The 24,890-nt window shown below is 40.4% G+C and overlaps 2 protein-coding genes across 2 annotated transcripts in view; one reads left to right on the top strand and one right to left on the bottom strand.

The window, feature by feature from the left end:
- Positions 1-2,728: 2,728 nt before the first annotated feature.
- Positions 2,729-24,890, bottom strand: part of ADPRHL1 (ADP-ribosylhydrolase like 1) — a 28,158-nt gene continuing 5,996 nt past the window's right edge. Inside the window, exons 2-7 of the mRNA XM_077343696.1 lie at positions 19,620-19,784; positions 13,260-13,385; positions 12,340-12,480; positions 10,549-10,676; positions 6,854-6,986; positions 2,729-4,338 (exon numbers count right to left, since the gene is read on the bottom strand). Of these exons, the coding sequence (XP_077199811.1) occupies positions 4,181-4,338; positions 6,854-6,986; positions 10,549-10,676; positions 12,340-12,480; positions 13,260-13,385; positions 19,620-19,784 (851 nt within the window). The 3' untranslated portion in view covers positions 2,729-4,180. The remainder of the gene's footprint in view (positions 4,339-6,853; positions 6,987-10,548; positions 10,677-12,339; positions 12,481-13,259; positions 13,386-19,619; positions 19,785-24,890) is intronic.
- TFDP1 (transcription factor Dp-1) overlaps positions 21,145-24,890 on the top strand; it is a 94,733-nt gene continuing 90,987 nt past the window's right edge. The window contains exon 1 of the mRNA XM_077343695.1: positions 21,145-21,154. The gene's annotated coding sequence lies outside the window, so the exon portion shown is untranslated. The remainder of the gene's footprint in view (positions 21,155-24,890) is intronic.

Raw genomic sequence — 24,890 nt, 5'->3', positions numbered from 1 at the left:
AGACCTGAGGAGTAAAAACATGTTATATCCACAGCAATATCAATTGACCTCTGTCTTTCCTTTCAATTATTACGGCGGAGTTGGAGTCCTGGCATGGCTGTAACTACAGTCTGAAGAATCTGGCCTATAGGCAGCTGAGGATTTAGGAAGTGCTTTAAGGGGTGAGGATCAGTTGCTAAAAAAAAAAAAAGTGAACTCAGTGTGAAAGCTGCAGAATGAAATCAACAGACAATAGCCTAGAGGGAGTAAACACACACCAAAGGGCTCAACTTTCTAGCGCCGAAAAAATAAAAACGGAGAGAAGTTAATTCATGGAGTAACAGAACAGTTTCAGTTTACATACCAGGAAGGTTTTACAGTTTTATACCTCTTCATATACAAACAGAAGCAAGGCAACAATTCATGTTGGGATGAAATCCTGGCTCTGGAGAATACAAGGCCAAATGTCACTTTTGTCTTTAGGAGCTCAGCATTTGATCCCAATTGCATAGCAGCCCAGATCACTGAAAAGTGCTTCCCAGATTTCCAAGTATCAGCATAAGCTGCTGTGTTCAGGTAGATTCTGCCATCCACTTCACTGCAAATCAGCCAGACCCCCTTGCTCTAGGTGGACACCAACAGCAGGAGAATTGTGCCGGTCATCAATAATCTTTGTGGTCATGACCCATAAACAGTCTGAGTGTGGGAAGAACACAAGAGTGCTTGGGCGGATCGGGAAAACCATTCAGAGTCACAGAGGCCTGTTTCTGGATCTCTTCCAATCAAGCATTATCATTTTCAGTTCCACACAGGAACTGGAAATGTAGACTTTCCAAAGAAACAGTAACACGGGGTCCGCTGCCTTCTCCATTCTGTCTAAATGATACCTATGGTTTGTAGATAAGGATGGCAGAATCTATTCCTTGGAGCTTTTACTCACAGATCAACATTACATACGAGAACATTAAAATGAAGCAGTGGTTCTGAAAATTGTTTATGAAGACCATAACAGGTTTTCTTTTAAAGACTATAATAAAGTGAGGAGAGAGACTTTAATAGTAAGCTACAACAAGCAGTATGCTCAGCAATATAAAGAAGAGTAATTAGATCTCATTGTAAGATGGGGGTGGGGGTCCTCCGCCCCCCCATCCATGAATAACACATGTGGTAATGCATTTATAAAAAGCACCATTTCGCTGAAGCTGTGCCATGACACGTACGTGGAAGAATGGATGAAGTCACTGCTTTGAGAATTGCATTTATTATGTCTGGTTGTTTCCCTTTAACATAAACAGATTATAGAAGTCTTCAGATCAGAGATAAATGGAAGTATTTCAGTTAAATATGGATTAGGATGCATTTTAGATCTAGCTATGGAAGTGGAGGGAGTTTCCCCCACATACACACTAATTATATCTACAAGAATCATGGCATAGCTGTTCTAAAGGACAACAATGGATTTTTGCAACAATGCTACAGAAATCTAACAACAGTGTGTGCATAGATATTTTACCAGAAAGTAAACCTCATGGGATTTTGTGGGACTTACTTCTGAGGAACAGATTTCTATTCTATTCTATTCTATTCTATTCTATTCTATTCTATTCTATTCTATTCTATTCTATTCTATTCTATTCTATTCTATTCTATTCTATTCTATTCAACAAATTCATTGGGATGTACTATACATCCACTTTACTTCAGTAGGGCAATTAAACTGACTTTGTCTCATACTGAACTCATGGGAACATCAGTGAATGACTTCATCAGAAAATGAAATTAAAAAAAACACTTACATGTCTTTTAAAAATAAAAATGAAAAAGATACGGTTTGAAACCCAAGAAAATATAATATCAAAAATTGTTCAGATCGAAATAACTGCCTTTCATGTTGCAACTTCCTGCATTTGCCTAAAAGCCACCAAATAGCCCAGGAACTTTCAGGGGAAGGAGACACGTGCTGTATGTGTTGGTGGAGGGCATGCGTTGGGAAGAAGAAATCAACAGAAATCATTCTCCTCCTTTGTGCAAGCAGAAATGCGCTTCCGCATCCAGGACAGAAGCCAGATAGACTGTCTCATTTTCTACTCCCTGTTAGAGGGACTGTCTTTTTCACTGGCATTACCAACTTCCCTTATCGCAGCAGCAGTAAAAATGGATAATTAATTTAGTATCCCACCCCCCACTCTCATATTGTACAGGCGTGTTTTGAAAGGCTGAGAGATCAGTGCTGAACTCATATTAATACATCACACTTTTTACTTGCATATTCCAGGAGGAAGTGAAGGAAAACACATGACACAAGGGAAGAATTGTCCTGGGAAGGAGAGGCAGGCTCAAATAAGGCAGGAGACTGTAGTGGGGAGAATGGGGTAAGTAGAATAGGGGAAATTAGAGAACTCATTTCCTGCCCTTCCTTGTCCTACTTTGTCCAGCGGCTATCAAGATATAATATTTGGGATTATCTGGAGTTTCTGGGCTAGAGTGAGTCAGAAGAATTAAAAAGCAATTTGATCATTTTCACATTGTCTAATGTGGAGTTTTGATGTTTTTGATACCAGACACTAGATTGAATTCTCTTTCTATGCCAAATAACCTGATCTGTCAGACCTTTTAAGGGATAAATGTTGGTTATGTGAAACTCATCCTAATCTTGACCAACAGTGACCTGCTAACAAGAGCAAGCAAGAATTCCAGCAATGACACAGTAACATGCAAAAAGCGCCGTGGTGAAAATAAAGAAAGATGCTTATGAAGAGGCATAAGATTAATTTATTTACAAGTATTTTAGTCACCCAAATCTTTAAAAAGATTGTCTAGGATTTTTTTTTAAACACACCAAAAATCTATAAATGATTTGCAGCATGTATTTGCATATCTCTTTGCATCTGTTGGTACATTGACACACCATGGACAACTTCCTGGTGCTGGCGGTAATTTCAGACTGCAGTTTTTAGAAAGGAACAACATGAAGTGATTTTGTGAGTTAGGTGGAACCAAGGGGGTGTTAGGATTGAGAAACTGAGAGGAAAACAGAAATACTTCATTGTAAATATTACCTGGGGTGGGGGGGGGGAGAGAATCTCAGAAACATTTTGTTAGAAGGGCAATCAAATTAGTTTGACTTAAGTGTACAAGCAGTGTTCATTTTGCATGTAAAGTCTTTTACAGTCATTTTTATGTCTGGGGTGGGGGGAGAAGAAGAAGATGACCCACAATCCTTCTGATATGCGTGGTCTCCATTTCACCTGAATAGGGATCATGCATATTTTCTGCTTCAGGACAGATTACACAAAAACATGGTTACCGAAGTGGAAAATATGAGCTGTATCCCAGGGGTATTCAACCTGTGGTCCTCCAGATGTTCATGGATTACAATTCCCATGAGCCCCTGCCAGCAAACGCTGGCAGGGGCTCATGGGAATTGTAGCCCATGAACATCTGGAGGACCACAGGTTGACTCCCCCTGCTGTATCCTATTCAAATTAAATAGCAATCATGCATATCAAGAATTGTTGGTAGCATATTGTCCCAGGACACACAGTTGGACACCCCCCCTCAATGTAATGATTGAAAAGACCTATGACTAAAGTGCACTCCTGAACAGAGTTCAGCTCATAACTTCAATGGGCATAGAAGAGTTTAGGAGTACACTGTTATTGACAAAAGTCAGCCATAGGGATAGAGTTACAAATGATACACAATTTCATTAACAGTGGAAGTCGGGAGGTTTCATTTTCAAATTATAGGATTATTCTGCAAATAGCAGGTGAATATTACATTCTCTAAAAGATAGAAAGCAGATTGTGTTTAGGTATTCTTGACCTAAATTACACCTACAAAATATTTTCTTATTGTGGTGCCTGCAATAATGTTGTTATAATTAAATTTAAGGACCTTTCCACACATTTCATGGCAGCAAATCCTGCTTTATAACCAAGGGTTTATTTAATGGGCAGCTGCAGCTAGTTTTTGTATCTGATGAATGCACTTATATGATTTCCATAGAGTGGGAACTGCTCATTCACCTATTAATTTTTTAGGCATATGCTTTAATGTGCACACTCACACAAAAGGTGTGTCTCATTAAACCAGAATTTGATGTAAAGGAGGGCCCTGGTTTAGGGCCTGGCTCTTATGAATTGGGCTACAGGGTGTGTTTTAATACTTATAAAAAGGAGACAATACGTCAAAAACATCTTTACTTTTCCTCCGTAGTCAGTCGGTAAATAGCCTCTCCCAAGTGTTCTAGCCTTTCCCTTTGTTCAAGCTCCTGATACAAGCCTTTCGGGACCTTGTTGAGGCCATAAAGCAATCCGTACAAACAGCCAGCAATCGTTCCGGTGGCTGCACTCTCACCTGTAAAATCAAGCACAAACACAAACACCATTAGTGTGCCTTTTATCTGTTTGGGAGAAGGTGGAACAGTATGCTCTCTGTTTGCAAGAGAGAGGGGAAAATGTCTTCCAGCATTTCTGCTTGTGTCTCTGAAATGGCCCAAGGAAAACTTCCAGACTGTAGAATTAACATTTTCATCAAGGGTGCCTATAAGATTGATTCACCATCTGTCTAATTGTGAAAATTGTAATTGTTTTTATGGAATGTTTTATGTGTTTTATTGTATTTACTGATGTTGGAAAGCACCATGAGGCCGTTGGAGAACGGTGGTACAGAAATCTAAAAATAAAATAAAAATAAATAAAATAAGTATACTTAAGTGGAATTTCTACCATCCAATCTTGCCAGCCCTGTGAATAAAGCCCAGCCCACTATGCAAGAGGGCCTTCTCTGACTTTACTTCTTTAGGTCTTCCTAGGAATTACAGGACAACATGGTAGAAATGTGAAGAATGTTTGCTTGAGAACATTTTGCAACTTGAAATAAATGTATAATTGTATACATGCCAACTCTTTCCTATACCTACAGTCTCTCAAAACTGCAAAGAGAAGAAGGTAGAGTTTCCAGGTCCCTCCTGGCTACCAATTGAGGGGGAAGGGTTAGGAAAGTCCAGGTTGGGAAAGTCCTACAGATTTGGGGTCAGAGCTTGGGGAGGACAGGGACCTCGGTGGGGCACAGTGGCAAAGGATCAACCCTCCACCACATGCATTTTTTCCAGGGGAATTAATTTTTATAGTCTGGAGATGAGCAGTAATTCTAGGGGATCCCCATGTCCCACCTGGAGGCTGACGTCCCTAGAAGAAGGTGTGATTCATCCTAAATATGGGCTATAGAAAGAAATGTGCCACAGGAACTTTCTGCTGTTGCATTATCCTGCTGCATAAGATCAGTTTTACAATTTGGCTCACAAATAAGCCTATGTAACAATGAATCCCGGTGAACAGGAGTTTATGACAGTGTTTCTGAACACCCCTGGGACAGCACAAATGATCAGATATAAGGAATATTTCGAAGTGGAGTCTCTCTACTGTCCATCAGGGAGTTCTGTCACTGGGAAAGTGATGACTGGAGACTGATTGATGCCCCATCTTTCCCCTCAGTGGGGACCCAAAGCAGCTTTCATTATTCTCCTTTCCTCCAATAGCCTCACAACTATCCCGTGAAGTAGTTTCGGCTGAAAGCAAAACTATGGGGGGGGGGCGAGTGGGGATCTGAATATTGGTATCCCAGATTCTAGTCTGACACTCTAACCACTGCCCTGCCTTGGCTTTCTAGTAAATTTTAAACAAAACAATATTTAAAACAATATCACAAATTGTATTAAATCCATGGGTTCAGTAAAGATACTTCAGCTCCAAAACAACCCACATTTTACTGGAAACTGAAAACACTGAATGCAGACTAGCAAAACTGGAGGACTTATATATATGCTTGAGACTCTTGCCAAGACACACGATTGGTCTTTATTGGAGGCCCACGATAGGTCCATAAGCTTGTTTGCTGATTGGTTAGAACCCAGGTACTGGCAAACCCCAACCAAGAGTTCAGGATCCCAGTCTTTGCTCCGAGCTCAAGGCTTCTAAAGGTCCTAAGGCACAGCAAATTGCATAGGCTAAAGACCATCAAGTAGGAGCACAAAGCCACATCCGTGTCACAGGGATACCTGCTGTCAATAGAAAGGCAAGAGAAGTGTTTGGATGGGTATGAAAATGGAACAAGCCAGCACTGATCTCTGCAGGCTAGCATGTGACCTGGCTAACCACTGTACATGTCCATCTGAAAATGGCCTTCCTATAAAACAAGCTCCTGATCACCGTAGGGTGTTGGGAAGAGCCACAAAAATGTCTCACCACAGAGACAGATTGTATCAATTTGGAGGTAAACTCATAAATGCTTTTGTAATGCACAACTTCATTCAAGGACATAGTTTAACACATAATAATCAGAATGAGAGACAGGGCAATCCTGTTCACAATTACTGCAGTCTAAGCCAGTGGCCCCCAACCTTTTTATCACAGGGGACCGGTCAACGCTTGACAATTTTACCAAGGCCCGGGGGGGGGGTAGTCTTTTGCCAAGGGATGTCACCGCTGTCTGAGCCCCTGCTCCATTTGCTTTCCCACCAGTGCCCCTGACTTCCCGCTGCCCACTGGGGGGCGCTACCAGTAGCATCTGCACAGTGCCACACCGAGGGGGAGCCCCAGCCATGCTGGCCGCCAGAGAGCACCAAAGGTGAACCGGCAGCAGAGTGGCAGGGCAGCCCCCAAGGCAGCAGCCGGGGAGAAGGACGAGGAGGAGCCATGGCCCAGTACCAACTGATCTAAGAGCCGGTTCTGGTCTCCGGACCGGGGGTTTGGGACCACTGGTCTAAGCTACCTAAGATAGCCAATTTGTTTGAATCAGGAACAAAAAGATTCTCTAAAGGATGTAGAAACGAAATTTCTGTATATTGTCAAAGAATGACTCGGTTACTCACCACCATGGAATATGGCCCGGTTGCAAAGCTCAGTCCAGTCCCCACCACACCCCAAGAGAGCATCATAGGCAATCATGGGAGCATCATGACCTCTCCTTCCACCACGACCCTCCGAACTCCATCTCCTGTAAGTCTGAATGGATCATTAACACACTTGGTTGGGTGCTTTGGATATATATATATATATATATTTTTTTTTTTTTTTTTACACAATGGTGGAGAATTAGGCCTGAAGATTGAAGTGATAGGTATTTCTAACATATTTTATGATCACACTTAAAAATGCTTGAGGGTACAACATGGCCCTATTCCTTGAGCATGCAGCAGGACTTGGTTTTGTCTTAATATTTTTCAGTGCCTGTAGTGGGAAACAAGGTGGACACGCCCATGCTTGGCTTCAGGACAGGTGTGGTAAAAAGGTTTTCGTCTAAATCATGTCATCACATTTTAATGTATTTTGTGGAGCCCCTGTTCAAATAACAACTCTGTTTTGCCTTGAGCTGCTTCTCCAAGATTATGGGGACTATTTGCAACATGCCTAACAGTTGTCAAGGCTGCAGCCATTTGTCTGTCATTAGTCACTTAGGTTTATACATGATTCTACAAGGTTGCTTCCTTGGCTATCTCTAAGAGGGAACTGCATGGTACTGTTTCTGTTGTTCTTGGCAACCATTTATTTAATTCACTGGCTGCTGAACACTGTGTAAAGAGGCAGACAAATGAAGAGAGAGTGATTATGACCCTGTAGACAGAAGCTTGGCCTTGTAGTCAGCTTCCACCCATCTGATGTAGACTGATATTTCTTTCTTTTGGAGCCAGTTTAGTCTAATGGTTAAGAGCAGCAGCTGCTAATCTGGAGAACTGGATTTGATTTCTCAGGCCTCCACATGCAGCCTACTGAGTGACTTTTGACCAGTTGCAGTTCTTTCAGAGCTCTCTCAGCCTCACCTATCTCACAGAGTGTCTTGTGGGGAGAGGAAGGGAAGGTGATTGTAAGCCACTGTGACACTCCTTTGGGTGGTAAAAGTGGGGTACAAAACTCCAGCTTGCTTGCTTGCTTGCTTGCTTTCAATATGATTTCCTTTAGATGGGTATCATATTATGCCAAGCACACACACATGTCTATTATATCACTTCTACATGAGATGGCGACCACGGGCCACCATGAATAATGTAATAGCTTTCACAGTACAATGAGCAGAGGTGGGAAATGGGAGAACTCTGTACTGGGAAACATTTCCAAAACAGAGTTAATCTGACCAAACCAAGGAACATTAAACAAATAAATTTCTAGTTTGTTTATTAGAATGGACTAGAATTCAAAACACCCGTATTAGCTCTCAGGTGACCAAAGAGGCCAATGGAGCTTCTCTTTGGCCTATCATCTCTGGACCATACCCTTCCTCCTATTCTGCCTCTGGAGTTTGACATTTTGCCTGCCTTAGGACTTCAAGTGTTCCCATTAGATGTTTTCTCTGGATAGTCTTTGGTTTTCTTAGATTGCAGCCAGCGACCGCTTGGAGTTCCATTCTATAATAGGAATGGTGAACAAACCACCCTGCCACTCTCACGGCAGCTTTTCTTTCAGGCCTCTCCAAGTTGTCCCTTTATCACTCCCACTTCTCTTCCACCTGAAGCTGAAGGCAAGACATTGACAAATAGTTCCTTCTTGGTAACCGTAATGAGAATCTGAAGACTTCATGAGTATGGTCATGCAGCCACACTCCTCCTCTTATAACGGAGCATAAAATCAATTGCTTTGCTTATCTCCCTTTTCTATGCAAATTAGATGCATTCACCTTTGACAGCTTCCAACATTAGCTGCACCCAGTTTGAGGAAGCCAGTGATCTTTCACAACCTTCATAGTTCTATTTATTATTAAATTGTAGATAAGCAAATTATGCATTCAGCATTTATCTATGGCACGTTAATCTGCTACTCTCTGAGATGTCACGATCCCCCACTTGTTTATATGGAAAGAGAACACTTGTAAATCCCATTTAAATGCATTGACATGAACTTAAGATCCCCTTCAATGAGTGAATAAATATGTATTTAATCATATATTTAACGCTATATAAATTAAAATAAAATAATATCTCATGAAACTGAAGGTTATTTTCTATGAATTCACATACTTCTGATACTCCATGAACGCCCATGCTAGGAACGAATGGTGGGAGGGGGAAATTGTGCCTTGCTAGAGATGACAAAATACCTTGAGCCAGGGTCAACACAACTTAAACCCTGACACTGTTACTGTTCAATAGGGAAGCAGGAGAATATGAGGGAGGTGATGTGACATCATGCTAATGCTGTCATATCACTTCTGACCCAAACTAGAAATACTGTCAATCACATTGGTGTAGCACTGGAAGTTTAATCATTGAGTATTGTTGTATTCTAGAGCATTCTAGAGTCAGCATGGTGTAGTGGTTAGGAGCACCGATTTCTAATCTGGTGAGCCAGGTTTGATTCCCCACTCCTCCTCCACATGCAGCCAGCTAGGTGACCTTGGGCTTGCCACAGCACTGATAAAGCTGTTCTGACTGAGCAGTAATATCAGGTCTCTCCTAGCCTCACCTACCTCTGTTGTGGGGTGTCTGTTGTGGGGAGAGGAAAGGGAAGGCGATTGTAAGCTGCTTTGAGACTCCTTCGGTTAGAGAAAAGCAGCATATAAGAACCAACTCTTTGTCTTCATTGCACCAATGCAATGAGTGACATAACACTGTCAGCAGAACACTTATCAGGAAGGTCTCCCCCAGTCAAGACTGGTTTTATTAAGGCCATCGTACTCTGACCGTGTTTCAACTTGGGATCTGATCTGCAGCAAGCCATGATTAAGCGTAGAGTAGCATTAAAACCACCTGTACCAATATAATATCTCACACAGATTGTTTGTCAAAGCATGCCTTGGCACAATTTGTGTCAGAACCCCGTCAACTTTCTCAATTAACACTTTTGGCATTAGCAGCAAGAGCAGTTTATTGAGGTAGCAATATGAAGCTCAGGATTATTCTTGCTGAAACTAATTTGATAGGCAATACATTGGTCAACATAACCCCCAAAACCCCACTCCCAACTGACAACAGGCAGAGTTCCCCCGTTCCCAGGAAAAGGAAGTTTCCTCCCTATTTAATATTGTGAACCGCTGTAAGCCCACCAGGGAACAGTGGTATATAAATTGAAAAAAATAAAAATAATAAAATAAATATTCTCAGGGGAAAGCGTGTGAACTAGTCCTGAGCCCAGGTGCATGTTATATCATTCTTGCAAGGCAGACTCAAGGTCAGCCTCACTGATAACATTCAGGCTACCCTCTCCCACAGTTTTCGAAAAATTACAATCAGTGAACTTTCCCAGAATGTTAACAGGTGACAACATGCAAAAGGGCAATACCAAATGATCATGGCTGGAGGCTCCCAACCAGGCAGATCCTGACAATTTGACTCCAAGGCCAATTGCATTCAGTCCACAGTCATTGCTAGCAATTTATGTTAATGAGCCAAAATTAGTTCCCTGTAAAATTATATGAGCAAGGTAGATTTAACACCTGAAAGCTAATTAAGTCAAAATGTGGCTGCATAATTAAAAGGCTGCATACTTTTGCAACATAATTTCTACTACTTTCAAATAGTTAGCTAATAGTGCACATTTTAAAAATACATTCAGATGTTTTACTTGGAGAGTTTACCTTTTCTCTCTCCTCGGCATCATAATTTTCTGGAAATACAGGTTTATTCTGATTTTCTTCAGTGATTTCTCTCTCCTCCAAATAAAACTGCCATTTTGCTTCAAAGTAGAACCAGTGTTCCTGATATTCTGAATACAAAATACACTTATTATGGCATGTTTATTCTTGGAATGCTTTTTTGGCTGCATTTGAATAACCTTTGGTTTACAGAATAATATATTGACACATGACAGCAAGGTAAGATTTAAGGATAAAGTATAGCAATTTCTTAGTATAATTTAAATTAATAGCAGAAAATAAAATAAGTAAAAGGAAAATGAAATAACATAACAATGCTGTAGTCCTGAAGAGTTGGAGTCAATGCTTCTCCTCCCTCTAGGTCAGTGGTTCTCAGCCCGGGGGTCGCAACCCGTTGAGGGGTCATTTGGCCCTTTCATGGGGGTTGCGGTGGAGGAGGCCATGGCGGTGGTGCTGGTGGAGGCCGCGGTGGCATGGTGCTGGCCTCTCCATGTTGCCTCAGAGCACACGGAGGCTGCGTGGAGACCAGCACCACAGGAGCAGCGGCATGGTGCTGGCCTCCTCCCCACCACCTCAGAGTTGGCTAGATGGCCTCGCCTACGCCACATTCCATAGTTTTGCATCTATGATGGACCATCCACATCCCTCCCTCAGAAGCAAGATTTTCCCTCCATGTTTCTTTCCCTTTCTTGACTGAACAACCTGAATTATGTTTTATCCTTTTCTGAAGAATTTTGGCTGTCCCACCCTGTCACAGTGTAATATCATGGCTTTGCCTATCCCAGGAACCTGGCCAAAAGCCTCCAAATGCAAACAGAATCAACAAGTCCAATAGAACCAGTGTCAAATTAGAGAATTCCAGTGGGACCATGAACCAGCTCACCAGAAAATCCAAACCAAAGAATCCAAATTGATTTAAGCAGGGGGCACTGTTGTAAGCCCAACAAAACCCATGTCAAACTACAGAAGACAAACCACCTTAAACACACAATTGCTTGCAAGCCTAAGATTGAAGAAAAATAGATCTGGCAGCATTAAAATGCCAGCCCTGAATAGATATCTGGATAGAATTGAAAAATACCAATACTGTATTTATTGGATAAATATTCGAATCATAGCTATCTGGATGCATCTCCCTAGTGGTTCATTATTAGAAGTATTTCCACTGCGGAATAATGAATGAGATGCTAACAGACAATGCTATGTGGAGATATTTCAGTCTAAACCTACTGAATCAGTGTGTTCAGATAGGAATAGCTCTGCACAGGACTGCACTGCTAGCAGGTGATAGGTATTAAACAGGTCATGGTGAAGGACATGTAATCATAAACATATTATTTTACTGCAGGAAGTAACCTTTGTACACTAAAATTTGCTGAGCATTTCCTTGCAACATATTTATTTTACCAGACGTATACAGATTAGGACACTGATAACTCAAAATGATTTTCTAACTAATGCTCTTATAAGTAAATATTTGTACCATGCTTTGTGAGTTAAACCTGTGTGCATTTTTTTTCATGTTTTGGAAAATGTTATGTGATGTAGAAATGTACACATTTATACTCCTTTTGGTACCTTTGCACGCATATACACTGGCGGGCAATGTCATAGCTTCCTGGTCTTGGAATAACACCACTCAGCCCCAGATTAAAGTGGAAATTTCTGAAGCCACAGAAGGAGATTTTAAGTAATCAAATAAAAATGACTGAGAAGAAAACTTGAATATCCTTGCAAGTGAATGTTGAAATTATTCATCTTTAGTGATTATACCTGCCATATGCCGAATTGTCTTTTTGCAGTATTCTTCAGCCATTGGGACAACCTTCATCATTTCTCTTCCCCACTGGGCAAGTGGCTTGCCTTGTATGGCATACGATACAAACAGAGCTGTACACAGTGATCCTAAGAAACCTAAAATTAGAAGAGAAGGAGGAGGAAGAGAAGTTGGTTTTTATACCTCACTTTTCACTGCCTGAAGGAGTCTCAAAGCAGCCTACGATCACCTTCCCTTCATCTCCCCACACCCTATGAGGTAGGTGAGGCTGAGAGAGTTCTGACAGGACTGCTCAGTCAAAACAGCTCTATCAGCGCTGTGACAAGCCCAAGGTCACCCAGCTGGCCCCATGTGAAGGAGCGGGGAATCAAATCTGGATTACCAGATTAGAAGCCGCCGTTCTTAACCACTACACCAAACTGTTAGATATACTAGAATGAATGATATACATAGAGATTTTATGAAGTTAATTAATTCAATAATTAATTAAACTACTATTGAATTACTGAATGTTTGGTTTGTGGGCCACAATAAAGACTGGCCCTGACAATTCTCTCTCGTGTTGGTTCCTCCAGGCTTTCCTTGTAGCCCTGATTCACATCAGGGTTCATCATCAGACATGAGGGCACACTCACGTGTTCTACAGACAGGGTTGCCAAATCCAAGTTGGGAAATTTCTAGAGATTTGGGGGCTGGAGCCTGAGAAGGTGGGGTTTGGGGAGGGGAGGAACCTCCATTGTCTCCGGGGAGATGGCTCTGCTTAGTCTGCAGATCAGTTGTAATTTGGGAAGAACTCCAGGCTCCACTTGAAAGCTGGCAACCCTAGTTACAGCAAAGCCCTACAGCAAAAGCTGTGCTTGTTGAATGCAAAACTTTATACAGCATAATTAGGTTGGTTTATTTTCCAGGTTTTTACCTGTAGGGTGATTGTGAGTCATGCGTCCAACTTCAATGCTCACTTCAATAAGAGCTTCCAGGCTCTCAGGCTTCCAGTATCTCATCCCTAAGCACATAGCTTTCGTAGCTGCACCGAACCCTGATCCTACAAGAACAAAGATTACTGTAACCTTTTAAGAGATGTCAAGTTATAGATAGAAGCATACAATGTGTTTGATGTTGAGGTGAACACAGACATTGAATTGAAGGGGATCTTTTAGGGATCCATTTCCTGCAAACAAGAGAACTATAATTATTTTCCCCAAAGGAAGACTAGGTTATTTTTTTCTTGGTATGCTATTAAAGGAAAACACGGGCTGTCTTACATTAACACAGAAGTTATAAGTATATTAAGTAATTTAAAATGTTTCATTTATAACATTTTAGGCAGGTTGTCTTATATGCACAGTTGTCTTCCTTTTGGCTAAATAATAAGAATAATCATATTTCTGTCTGTTATTTATAGTCTGTTTTTCTCACAGAGATCCAGAGTGGATCACACAGGGTAAATCAATACTGTCAACAAAATGGGACATTCAATAAAAATGTGTTAGGATTGTAGACATCTGTAATCATCCAGAAATAAATGAAACATAGCATAAGGATTAACATGACAGGTTAAGCTGTACAAAAATTATATATTAGGCTACTACTTACAGTAGGTTATATATCGCAGTACAGGCCACAATTCCTAATGATTTATTCAAGAAATGTTGTAAACCATTTTATGCAGTACAACCCTATTGCCAGTGTGGAAAAGACCTCTTGAATCATCCAGTTTGCAGAAAGCCAGGAGAGCAGGAATCTTTCTGATCTCCTCAGCTTGGCCATTCCATTAGGCAGGAGCCACAACAGAGTAAGCACGTGTACGGGCAGTTGTGGATCTTGCCCATTTGCAATTTTCTACCTGCAGAAGCCCCAGCCAACAAGCTATTATGGAAAAGCATAGGGTGACAGATGGCCTAGCAGATAAGAGGGGTCAAAGCCATGAAGAGCTTTGTTTATGATTTCCAGTACTTCAAATCAATATTATAAAGACACATACAGGGTGACTCTGCAAAAGAAATACACACTCCACTTTCTGGACAGTATGCATGGATCCAGATGCCACCAGATAATACCTCTGACTCCCTCCAAGATTAAACCCACTGCATAGAACTTTCAGCTGTGGCTTGGACAATCCTGGAGATTTGAGGGGGGGGGGGGGCTGGAAGGCAAAGTTTAGGGAAAGGTGATAGCCGTTCAGGCTTCCACTTTCCAAAACTCCCATTTCCTCCAGTGGGAACTGATACCTGTAGCATGGAGATGTCATAATTCTGGGAGAACTATAGGCTCCAAAGCACTCTAGACCTTATCAGCACACCCTCTCTCATGCCATCCCGTATGGTCACCCAATCCTCAGGAGTGGATTAAGGATGTCACCAAAGGCTACGGTGCAACATGAGATGTCAAGACACAAGCAGAACTCAGATACTGCATCTCTGGATCTAAGTCATTAAAATAAAATAAAAACAAATAAAATATAGTCAATTTTTAATAATTACACAGCCAGTAGACAATGACTATAGCGTACTCCAGTATCTGGAAGGCTATAAATTCTTCTAAACTCGGCTCAAGGTTGACTCAGCCTTCCACCCTTCCAAGGTCAGTAAAATGAGTACCCAGCTTGCTGGGAGGGGTGGGGGGTAAACGGTAATGACTGGGGAAGGCACTGGCAAACCACCCCGTCGCCCCAAGGGTCAGACATGACCTGGTGCTTGCACAGGGGATACCTTTTTATATATAATCTCAGATTTTTGCTGTCTGATAGAATGCTTGCTATGATTATTTTATCAAATGTGGTTATTTAAGGTGTTTTTAGCCATTTTAAATAGATTTTAATTTTGACACTATTACTGTATCCAGTATATATCCATGGTATTTTATATTGGTGTGTTGAATTCTTTTTGGAATGTATTTTATTCTTGTGTAGACATAGGCAATAAAGTTTACTTACTATACCATTTATCCTCTCCTCAACTGCTGGGGACCAACAGGCCATCTTTAGAACCTGATGAGTCCACAATCTAGTAGTGTTCTGTAAGGATATATAAGAATTCTTCAGACACAAGAGTGTGCATTTGTGATACTGGTGGGTCGGGTGGAAAGTTGCTCCCCATGTGACTTGATTCATGATGTGATAATTGGTTGAAATGCAATGATAAGACTAGTCAACATGCATACCCACGAGTGACTCATATGGTGAATTACTTGCATGTCTAGGATTCTTGTGGCTTTCCTAGAATGACTTTAGACTTAAGTGGATCCTTGTTCACACAGATTTTAAGTGTACACAGTAGCACAGCTTAAAAAGGGAAGGAGAATTTTTAAAATACCTTTGGGGATGCTGCATTCTCCCAAACATTACACTTGGGGCGGTGTTACCTAATTCAGAGAATGTAAGCAGATGGGGGGTAGAAGCAGACAATTCTTAGGGTGGTCCTTTATCCCCAGCACTCCATTGTGCCAGCTGAGCATAGTTTGCTTCTGGACCATTTATGAATTCCACTTCCCATGAAAATCAGGAAACCAGGAAGAGCTTACTGTTTCTCTTTTCTGTTTTAACGCAACACAGGAATTTTTCCTTTGTGGGAACAAGGAGGAAGCAAAATCCCAGATGGTTTATGTAGTTTTTGGAGCACGTTAGATATGCCAGTGCCTTCAATTAGACATAAAGGTGTCTCAGAGCTGCATAGAGGCCTGATTGAAAAGTGATGCTGGTGAGGAAAACGAACTGACCAGACAGGGTGATGGTGATGGTGGTTGCACTCTCGGAAAACCTTGTTTGAATTGGGCCACACTGGGACTCCCATCTCCAAGTTGGGAAATTCCTGAAACCTGAACAGTTCTGCAGGGCCTGCAAAAGGGAGCTCCTCCACCAGACATTTGATTGAGGTCGACCTAAACTATCATTTCCCATTGGCCCCCTTCTAGTACGACTGCTACAAATCTGCCCAACCCACTGAGTCTCAGTTGAGCGGAGGCTCTTTGCAGTTTCCACCATTCTTTAATGTTATTATTGTTATTATGTTAATGTTATTGTTGTTATCAGCTTGTTGTTGCTATAAATGATGTTACCTGTATCATTTTTTGTTTCATGTTAATCACCCTGAGCTTTCGGGGAGGGCGGTAACTAAATAACTAAATAACTAAATAACTAAATAACTAAATAACTAAATAACTAAATAACTAAATAACTAAATAACTAAATAACTAAATAACTAAATAACTAAATAACTAAATAACTAAATAACTAAATAACAATTAAATAACAATTAAATAACAATTAAATAACAACTAAATAACAACTAAATAACAACTAAATAACAACTAAATAACAACTAAATAACTAAATAACTAAATAACTAAATAACTAAATAACTAAATAACTAAATAACTAAATAACTAAATAACTAAATAACTAAATTTGGAGGTGGAGCCTCTATCTATCTATATTATATTTATAGGCTGCTGAACTTGGCCCAGACGGCTCACAGAGGCTAACAACAAGTTTAAAATATAAGTACAAGCCTTGGGAGGAAGATATTTAGTACTGAGCTCTATTTTCTGGAGATCAGTTGTAATTCTGGGAAGAAGAGTTGGTTTTTATACTCTGCTTTTCACTCCTTGAAGGAGTCTCAAAGCAGCTTACAATAGACTTCCCTTCCTCTCCTGACTACAGACACTCCATGAGGGAGGTGAGACTGAGAGAATTCTGACAGGACTGCTTGATCAGAACAGCTTTATCAGGCCTATGACAAGGTCACCCAGCGGGCTGCATGTGGTGGAGCGGGGAAATCAAACCCGGCTCACCAGAATAGAAGCCACCTCTCTTAACCAATGCACCTCCAGATCCCAACCTTAGCAACCACATATGTGTATTTAATTTGTGTATTTTGTGTATTTAATTTGAATGCCTGGACAATACCGACTGGGATACCCTGAAACGTCAAAAGTCATGCGGAGCTGCTTTGCATGGGTAGCAGCCCACCTTAAATGCGTGAAGTTCCACTGATAAGTACTTCTTCCCTACTAGGCCTCAATCTATAAAACTTGGTCCATTGGATAACACAGGACAGATGAAATATAATATAATATAATATAATATAATATAATATAATATAATATAATATAATATAATATAATATAATATAATATAATATAATATAATATAATATAATATAATATAATATAATATAATATAATATAATATAATATAATATAATATAATATAATATAATATAATATAATATAATATAATATAATATAATATAATATAATATAATATAATATAATATAATATAATATAATAACAAATGGATTGAAAATTCCCATATTGCCTTGAAGAGCCAGAAGGGGGAGGGGAGCTGTTCTGCCAGACCTGATTGACTGCACCAAGTCAAAAATGATCATAGTATTGTGTTGCAATGTTTACGCACTGATGTTGTGTCAGTATAAGATATGAGAGTTGAGTGGTTCCATATCATAGAGACAGAGTCATAGGGACATGATCTGGAATTTGAACTACCATAGGTAAACTGATATTCTAATTTGGCAGTATTCAATTGGCTTTTGCAGAACGTTAAAATTATTCTGTAGAGCCATTACACTCTATGGAAAATTATAAAAGATAAATGACAAGTAAGTATCTACAGAGCGTTCTGCTTTGGCAGTTGCACTAAAAGAGTTTGCACCTACCTAGAACTTTTGCACTTTCAGCAAGCTGATTTCAATAGACCAGTTTCACGCTGACAAAAAGATCAGTAAGCACAGACCCTTAAATGAAACATGACAGGTTGTATTCCTGAAAATAAATACACAATTCCAGGATAAAAATCTGGACCAGAAGGCATAATGCCAAGAACAAAGACTCTTTAAATAGACATTAAGCTGGGCAGAGCTGATTTCTAAAAGGACACAGTGACTTAGCAGTGGAATTCCTGGCAGCACACTTGACAGCTCTGGGCAAGGACTATTGTGAGGCTCCCCCCCCCTTAACACACAACTATACAATAGGAATGATTCTTCCAATTGAAGGCAAGCTGGATTTTTAAATGCCCTTTTCTATTCTGTGTTGAAAAAGTAGCTTTCTTGGACAAATGATCTTCTTAACAAACCTTCAAAAAGTCATATTTATATCAAGGGTGGTGTAGGACTGGGATCAGGTTGCGATCTGTCCTCTGCAATAGAAATTTGCTGGGTGACCTTGGGCCAGTTACACATGCACTCTGCCTAACCTCTTTCACAGAACTGTTTCTACGTGGGGATTTCCCCCCAGGCGGAACGGTCCTGGGATCTTCCCATTTAAGGAACAGCCCATGGCTGCAGGCAGAGCTTCCACATGAAAGCTCAGCCTACAGGCAATCTGGATGGGGACGAAGCCAAGCATCATCTTCAAAATGGTAGAGCCAAGCTCCTTTTTTCTCTTCTCTCTTTTAGGGATGCCAGGACAGCAAGATGTAAAGGGTGCCCCTGTTCACCTCTGAGCCACCTTCTGCTAGCCCTACGGTGGAAACAGTGTAGGAAAGAATGATGGGGATTTCCACACCCTTTAAAATTAGTGAGATATTTATATTTTATTGTTGTCATAAGCGGAGGCAAGTGGGCATCGTGGGCCCTTTAAAGCATGGAGAAAGTGGATTGGCTGCTTGGCTTGATTGACAGGCGGAAGAGTCATGTATAAATCACATGGCACTCTTTCGCCATTTCCAGCAGCACTTGAGGAGGGGGAGAAGCGTGAAATGGTGGCAGAGAAGAGTGAGACAGTAAAAAAGGTGAAAGGGGCCGGAAGGCACAATTATATGTAGCTCAGCTGGCATAACGCTATTTTTAATGATGTGCAGAAATGCCTCCAATGTTACCATGCTTTTTTCTTGTGTTCAGTCAGCTTTGTAAACATCCTACTGCCATCCCATTTCTTTCCCATCCCTCTATTTCTTTTAAAGCTGTTTTCCCCCATTTTTAAATTTTTCATTGCAAAATGAATTCACAAGAAAGTCTCTTCCTGGGAATCTGAACAATTCTCCATGCCTTAAGTTGGAACAAGACTTCATAAATAGCTTAACAGAGTGCTTTGATATATTCCAGAAGCAACGTGGAAACCGTAGTTTTCCTAGGGAAATGGAATTGGGGTTGATAATGATGTAAATAGCTTATCAATTTTTTTAATAGATGGATACAAACAGACTGGCTTCCATTAAGTTTTCTAACGGTTCTTTGTTTTGAAATTACTTAGAATTACTTTAATAAACAATGGCATAGATCATAGGAGAGTTTCAACTTAGAAAAAAAGCCTTCCTACCTTTCTCATTAAATGGTGTGTGCCAAGCTAAGAGGTAGTTGTCTGGTTTCAGTTGTGAGCATCCCTCAATAGTAGCAGGGTCTGACCATTTTTCAGGAAGTTTGTCAACAGCATCAACATAACGTTTTACGAGTTCCCGATATAGATCTTCTAAACACCAGTAATCTGTTGAGAAAAGATCAATGTATATCGTTTTCAACATTGCCAGATCTGTCAATGCACATACAGACATGCTAGAGCCTTCTAAACTCTAGGAATATGCCCCAGATTTGCAGGAAAACCTGAAACCCACCAAAGTAATAAAAGCAGCACCTGTAGCTTTAAGACATGAATGCCTTCTGTTTACATTGCTAAGCAATTACACAGTATTGCCAGACTTCTATCCTTAGTTTCTGTTTGTAAAAAGGAGAAGTAGGAGGAAGTCCTGACCTTTCCGGGGCTGCTTTGGCCTATAAGGAATGACTCATCAAAGCCAGGCAGGGCAGCAACTAGGTGCTTTGATATCATGTGACATGGACTTACCTGGGCCTTGATTAGGGAAGCAGGGAAAGCTGAAAATGGGGAGCAGATAAAGATAGGTTGGATGGTGGTCGGAAGGGAGGGAAAGAATTAGAGGAAGGGGAGAGGCTGTGGAGGATATCAGGAAAGAGGAAGAGGAAATAGTGGAGATGGGGGAAATGAGGCACCCTGCAAGTCTTTTGGGGGTACTCCAATTGTAACTGTATAATCAAATAAAGCAGCAGGGAATGTTAACAAGGTAATAAGAAATCACCCATGCAACTTTCTGTCCCTCCCATCAGTCTTTTAACATGGATTATTTACTCTTTGCTATTCCTGAAAAAAAAGATAAAAGCAAACTTCAAAATTTTTTGCTGTAATATTAATTTTGTGACAACTGTGAAGAAGAAGAAGAAGAAGAAGAAGAAGAAGAAGAAGAAGAAGAAGAAGAAGAAGAAGAGAGGTTGGTTTTTATAAACCACTTTACCCGAAGGAGTCTCAAAGCAGCTTACAATCGCCTTCCCTTTCCTCTCCCCACAACAGATACCCTGTGGGGTGGGTGAGGCTGAGAGAGCCCTGATATTACTGCTCGGCCAGAACAGCTTTATCAGTGCTGTGGCGAGCCCAAGGTCACCCAGCTGGCTGCATGTGGGGGAGTGCAGAATTGAACCCGGCATGCCAGATTAGAAGTCCGCACTCCTAACCACAAACTGGCGTAGTCTGGGTAAAGGCACCAAATCCCACAAACTGGCGTAGTGGTGATCCAAGTGAATGTTGATTCTATATCTTAACCCACTGTGAAAAATAAGCATAATTATTTTCTATTGGTTCAAAGATCACCAAATTTGTTGGACCACAAGCTATACCTGACACTAAAGATTTGTCTTTAGATTTGTAAAGGCACCAAATCCCACAAAATGAAATAATCACAACCTCTGTTCATTAATAAACACAAACAGATTCTAATATGAGCAGTTTTGTCCAATATCATCCGGTTGTCCAAGTACTATTCAAAGCTAGAAAATAGTCACAAAAGTCCAGCTGTGAGGTTTCCAAACGCAGAAGATTCCTCATTTGGGGAACGTTTGGAGTTACTTATGACTACCTTCTAAATTGTATGTATGTGTTATTATATCTCTATTTTTGTATTATAAATATTTAGAATGACCAAATTACTAGTGCTATTGGACACAGTTGCTTATATCAGAATGTGTTTGTATTTATTATTGTATATAGATTATGATTATTTTGCTTAGTGTACATTTGGGGCCCTTACCAAGACTTTATTTTTTTTCTTCATTGGGCTTTTGGCTGGGTTGACACATTATGCAAGAAGCATAATAGACATACGACCTTATTGCATGTCCATGAGAATCTCCATGAGAATCTCCTGTACCACTGGCAAAAGAACTTCCACCTGATCAAGCCACAATATACAATAGGATGACAAAGATAGTAATACCAGCTATGGCATTTAACAAAAACCAAGGCAAAACAAGACAAAGAGAGATAAAAAGAGGTTTAAGGGCATTATAGTTGTTCCACATATCTTGAAGTCTTTACTAGGTAAATCCAGAGCTCTCAGCTTTTCGTTTATAAGTCTCCTTCCAAGCATGTGGGAGTCCAATTTGAACTGAACAAAGCTATTTGAAGCACAGAGATAACCCCTTGCTAATATCTGTGTGTCAGTCTACCAATAAAGGAACAATAATAAGGGTCAGGTAAAAAGACAGTAACTCGAGTGACAAGAAAAAGAAAAGGACTAACTTAGATATTATAAAGACACCCAGTCTCAAATGTGTCTAATGAACCATAAAACATAAAATGTTATATATAGTATGTGTATTAAGTATTTTGCTCCTCAGCTTAGATCATTTAGAAATGTATCAGTAACAAATGCAGTGGCATTTGCTGCCTTGGGGCCTCATATTAGCCAAAATAATCAGTTTCTTATATTTTTTATATCATTTCTATAGGTAGTCTTCAAATGTTGTCACCTGCCCTAAGCAGCACTGGAAGGGTGAGCACAAAATAAAACCATTACTACTACTACTACTACTACTACTACTACTACTACTACTACTACTACTACTACTACTACTACTACTACTACTACTACTACTGCTTGTTTCTTGTATTGTTTACATGTTTTATGTAAACCGCCCTGAGCATCCAGGAGGGAGGTGTATGAATGAATGAATGAATGAAAAGCATAAATTATTTAAATCACATTCCATGTTCAGTATTTTCATTGGGCTTCTTAGATACAGGGTTGTGTGCAAGTTTTGCATACCATATATTACTGGTATGGCATCCTTTTTATTTTTGACTGCTAAGTTACCAGTATTCAGGAAATAACAATCATATCAACTTATACCAGTAATATGCACCATTAGCACTTCTCCTCCAACCGGACTGCATCTAGAATATAAATACTTCAAAGAAAATGCCTGCCAGTCTGCTTTCTAAGACCACCATTCTGTCCAAAAATTATGGTATCTCCTTCTGAATGCCCCTGAGAAAAAGTTCGATGTCTCTTCCTTCATGAAAAGCATTTAAGAAGAAATGCAGATTTCTTTCCTTCTGACACAAAAGAATTTAAACAAGTACATGAGAATGTGCTGTGTGTGCCACTGAACAATATTACCTCATCTTTTAAAAAAACTGAGCAAGGAATACAAAGGAAAGATGTAAACACAAGTTCTCCTTGTCCCTCAACTCTGTGTCATCCCAACCTGACTTTGTTCTAAGACAAGCTCTGTATCTTAAAAGTTACAGTTTGCTAAAAGATTCCCATTACTTGGAGTTTTCATCAGGGCAGTGGTTCTCAACCTTCCTAATGCTGCGACCCTTTAATACAGTTCCTCATGTTGTGGTGACCCCCAACCATAAAATTATGCAAGTGTTCTTTCACAGAAATTAAACTGAAACTGACCAATGGCGTGAAGATCCATTGTTCATGACTGTATATAAATTGTTTCTCAGTTCAGCTCTGCCTCTAGTCCCACCATGCCGATCTTGCTCTTTTCCGCTGCTCTAGACATATGAAGGCTCTATCTCAATCTATCCCGCAAGGCTGTTGTATAGATGGTGCCCTGGCCAAGCTTCTGGCCCTCCTGCGACCCCTGTGAAAGGGTCGTTCGACCCCCAGGTTGAGAACCACTGGTCTAGAGCTAGGCAGCTAGCTAGCTCTTCGTCTGCTCCATATGGAAATGGCAGCCATCAAGATTATTCCAGGTTTAATCAGCCAGAATGGACCTGCAAAATGTCGCCTCTCCCTCTGTGCCAAGAGATTTTATCTCTTGTGTTTTCCCATCCCTTGTGGGACAAAGTATCCTTTCCTGAAATCTCCAGAAAGACACAAGCTAGCCTTTGCATCCTTAATTCTCTGTGTGGACAAGAGAATTCCAAGTTTCCATCTAATATGTTAGTCTATTTCATAGTCCACAGCCAGGGTGACCATGAGCATCTTCAAAGCTTTAGTGCTAGGTACCTGGGCAATACTTGGAAGCAACTGACTTCCTTCTACCTGCCTATCTTCTCCCAGGAAAGAGAAAAACTTTAAAAACTGAATATTGGGCTTGTGTCAAGCCCTTCTTCAAAAATAAGATGCATTTCCCCATAGGGACATTTTCAGTTTGGGTTTTAGTTGGTTAATATCTCAGATGTGCATTACTGAGGCCCCACAGCACTTCAAAAGAGCTGTAGCTGGGATGCCTCCACTACCCAGCCCAGATGAGAGATAATGAAATAGTGGCTCCACCTCTGAAGCAGAGAATTATATAACATCAAAGGAGTACGCAGGAGTCAGTTCATGAAATCAATAAAGATGTTTCTACAAAAGCTAAACAATTCACTCAGGATGTGTGTCTATAAGTCAGCAATGAAAGTACATTTGTTTGAAAGTTGCTGAGCAACATTAAGAAACATCAAATGTTTGGTACAAAGGAAATGCTGTGGATTGCATAATACTTGGAATGATAGCAGCTAACTATCAGATCTTACTTTAGCTAAAGAAACCCTGAGAACCTGTAAACCAGTATAAGCTGTCCTGGGCACCTGTGCAGAACAGCCTTACACAAGACTATTTTGCTTAGCTCAGCTGCTTCCTTCCTCCAGAAGAAGACAGGTGGGATGGGGTCAGTTTGTACCTGAGAGGTGGAATATCATTCTGGTTGGTAGCAGAATGTGTAAGAGGTAGAATAACAAATTAGAATTTGAAGTGTGATCATTTTGAAAGTGACAGCTTTGAGAATAATATCTCCCACTGGTGCTCTTGTGTCCCACTAGGATCCTGCTCTCAAAAGCATCTCTTAGTACTGGACAACATACAGGAATTATTTTCATCCATTATAATCACATTCCTAAATGAGTACATCAAAAGCAAGGCCTTCATACTTATATTTCTAAAGCAGTCTTTGAGTCTCCTTAAACAAGAAACAAACTCTCTACGCAACATAGATCAAAGTTTATGACCAAATGCAACCCTCATTTGGCATGCACACTTCCTTCTGCTTGCCAGCTTTTTTTATATGTATCTTGTTTTTAAATGAAAGATTTGGTCCAAAAACGCTGCCTATTCTGATCATCACCACAATTCATGTGCATGAAAAATTAGTTCAGCTTGTGGTCTTTCCATTGGCTTGGAACTTTAAGCAATAGACAAGGCTAGACATTTCACACATTAAATGATTTAAAGCGCAGAATGGCTTCTTGTAGATTTAAACAGAATTTAGAAAACACTGCAACTTAAAAGAGCTGGATTTTTACTCT

Source organism: Paroedura picta, chromosome 6, assembly GCF_049243985.1.
Source record: "Paroedura picta isolate Pp20150507F chromosome 6, Ppicta_v3.0, whole genome shotgun sequence".
NCBI classification, from domain to species: Eukaryota; Metazoa; Chordata; class Lepidosauria; order Squamata; family Gekkonidae; genus Paroedura; species Paroedura picta.
This window is presented reverse-complemented; position numbering and strand designations above follow the sequence as displayed.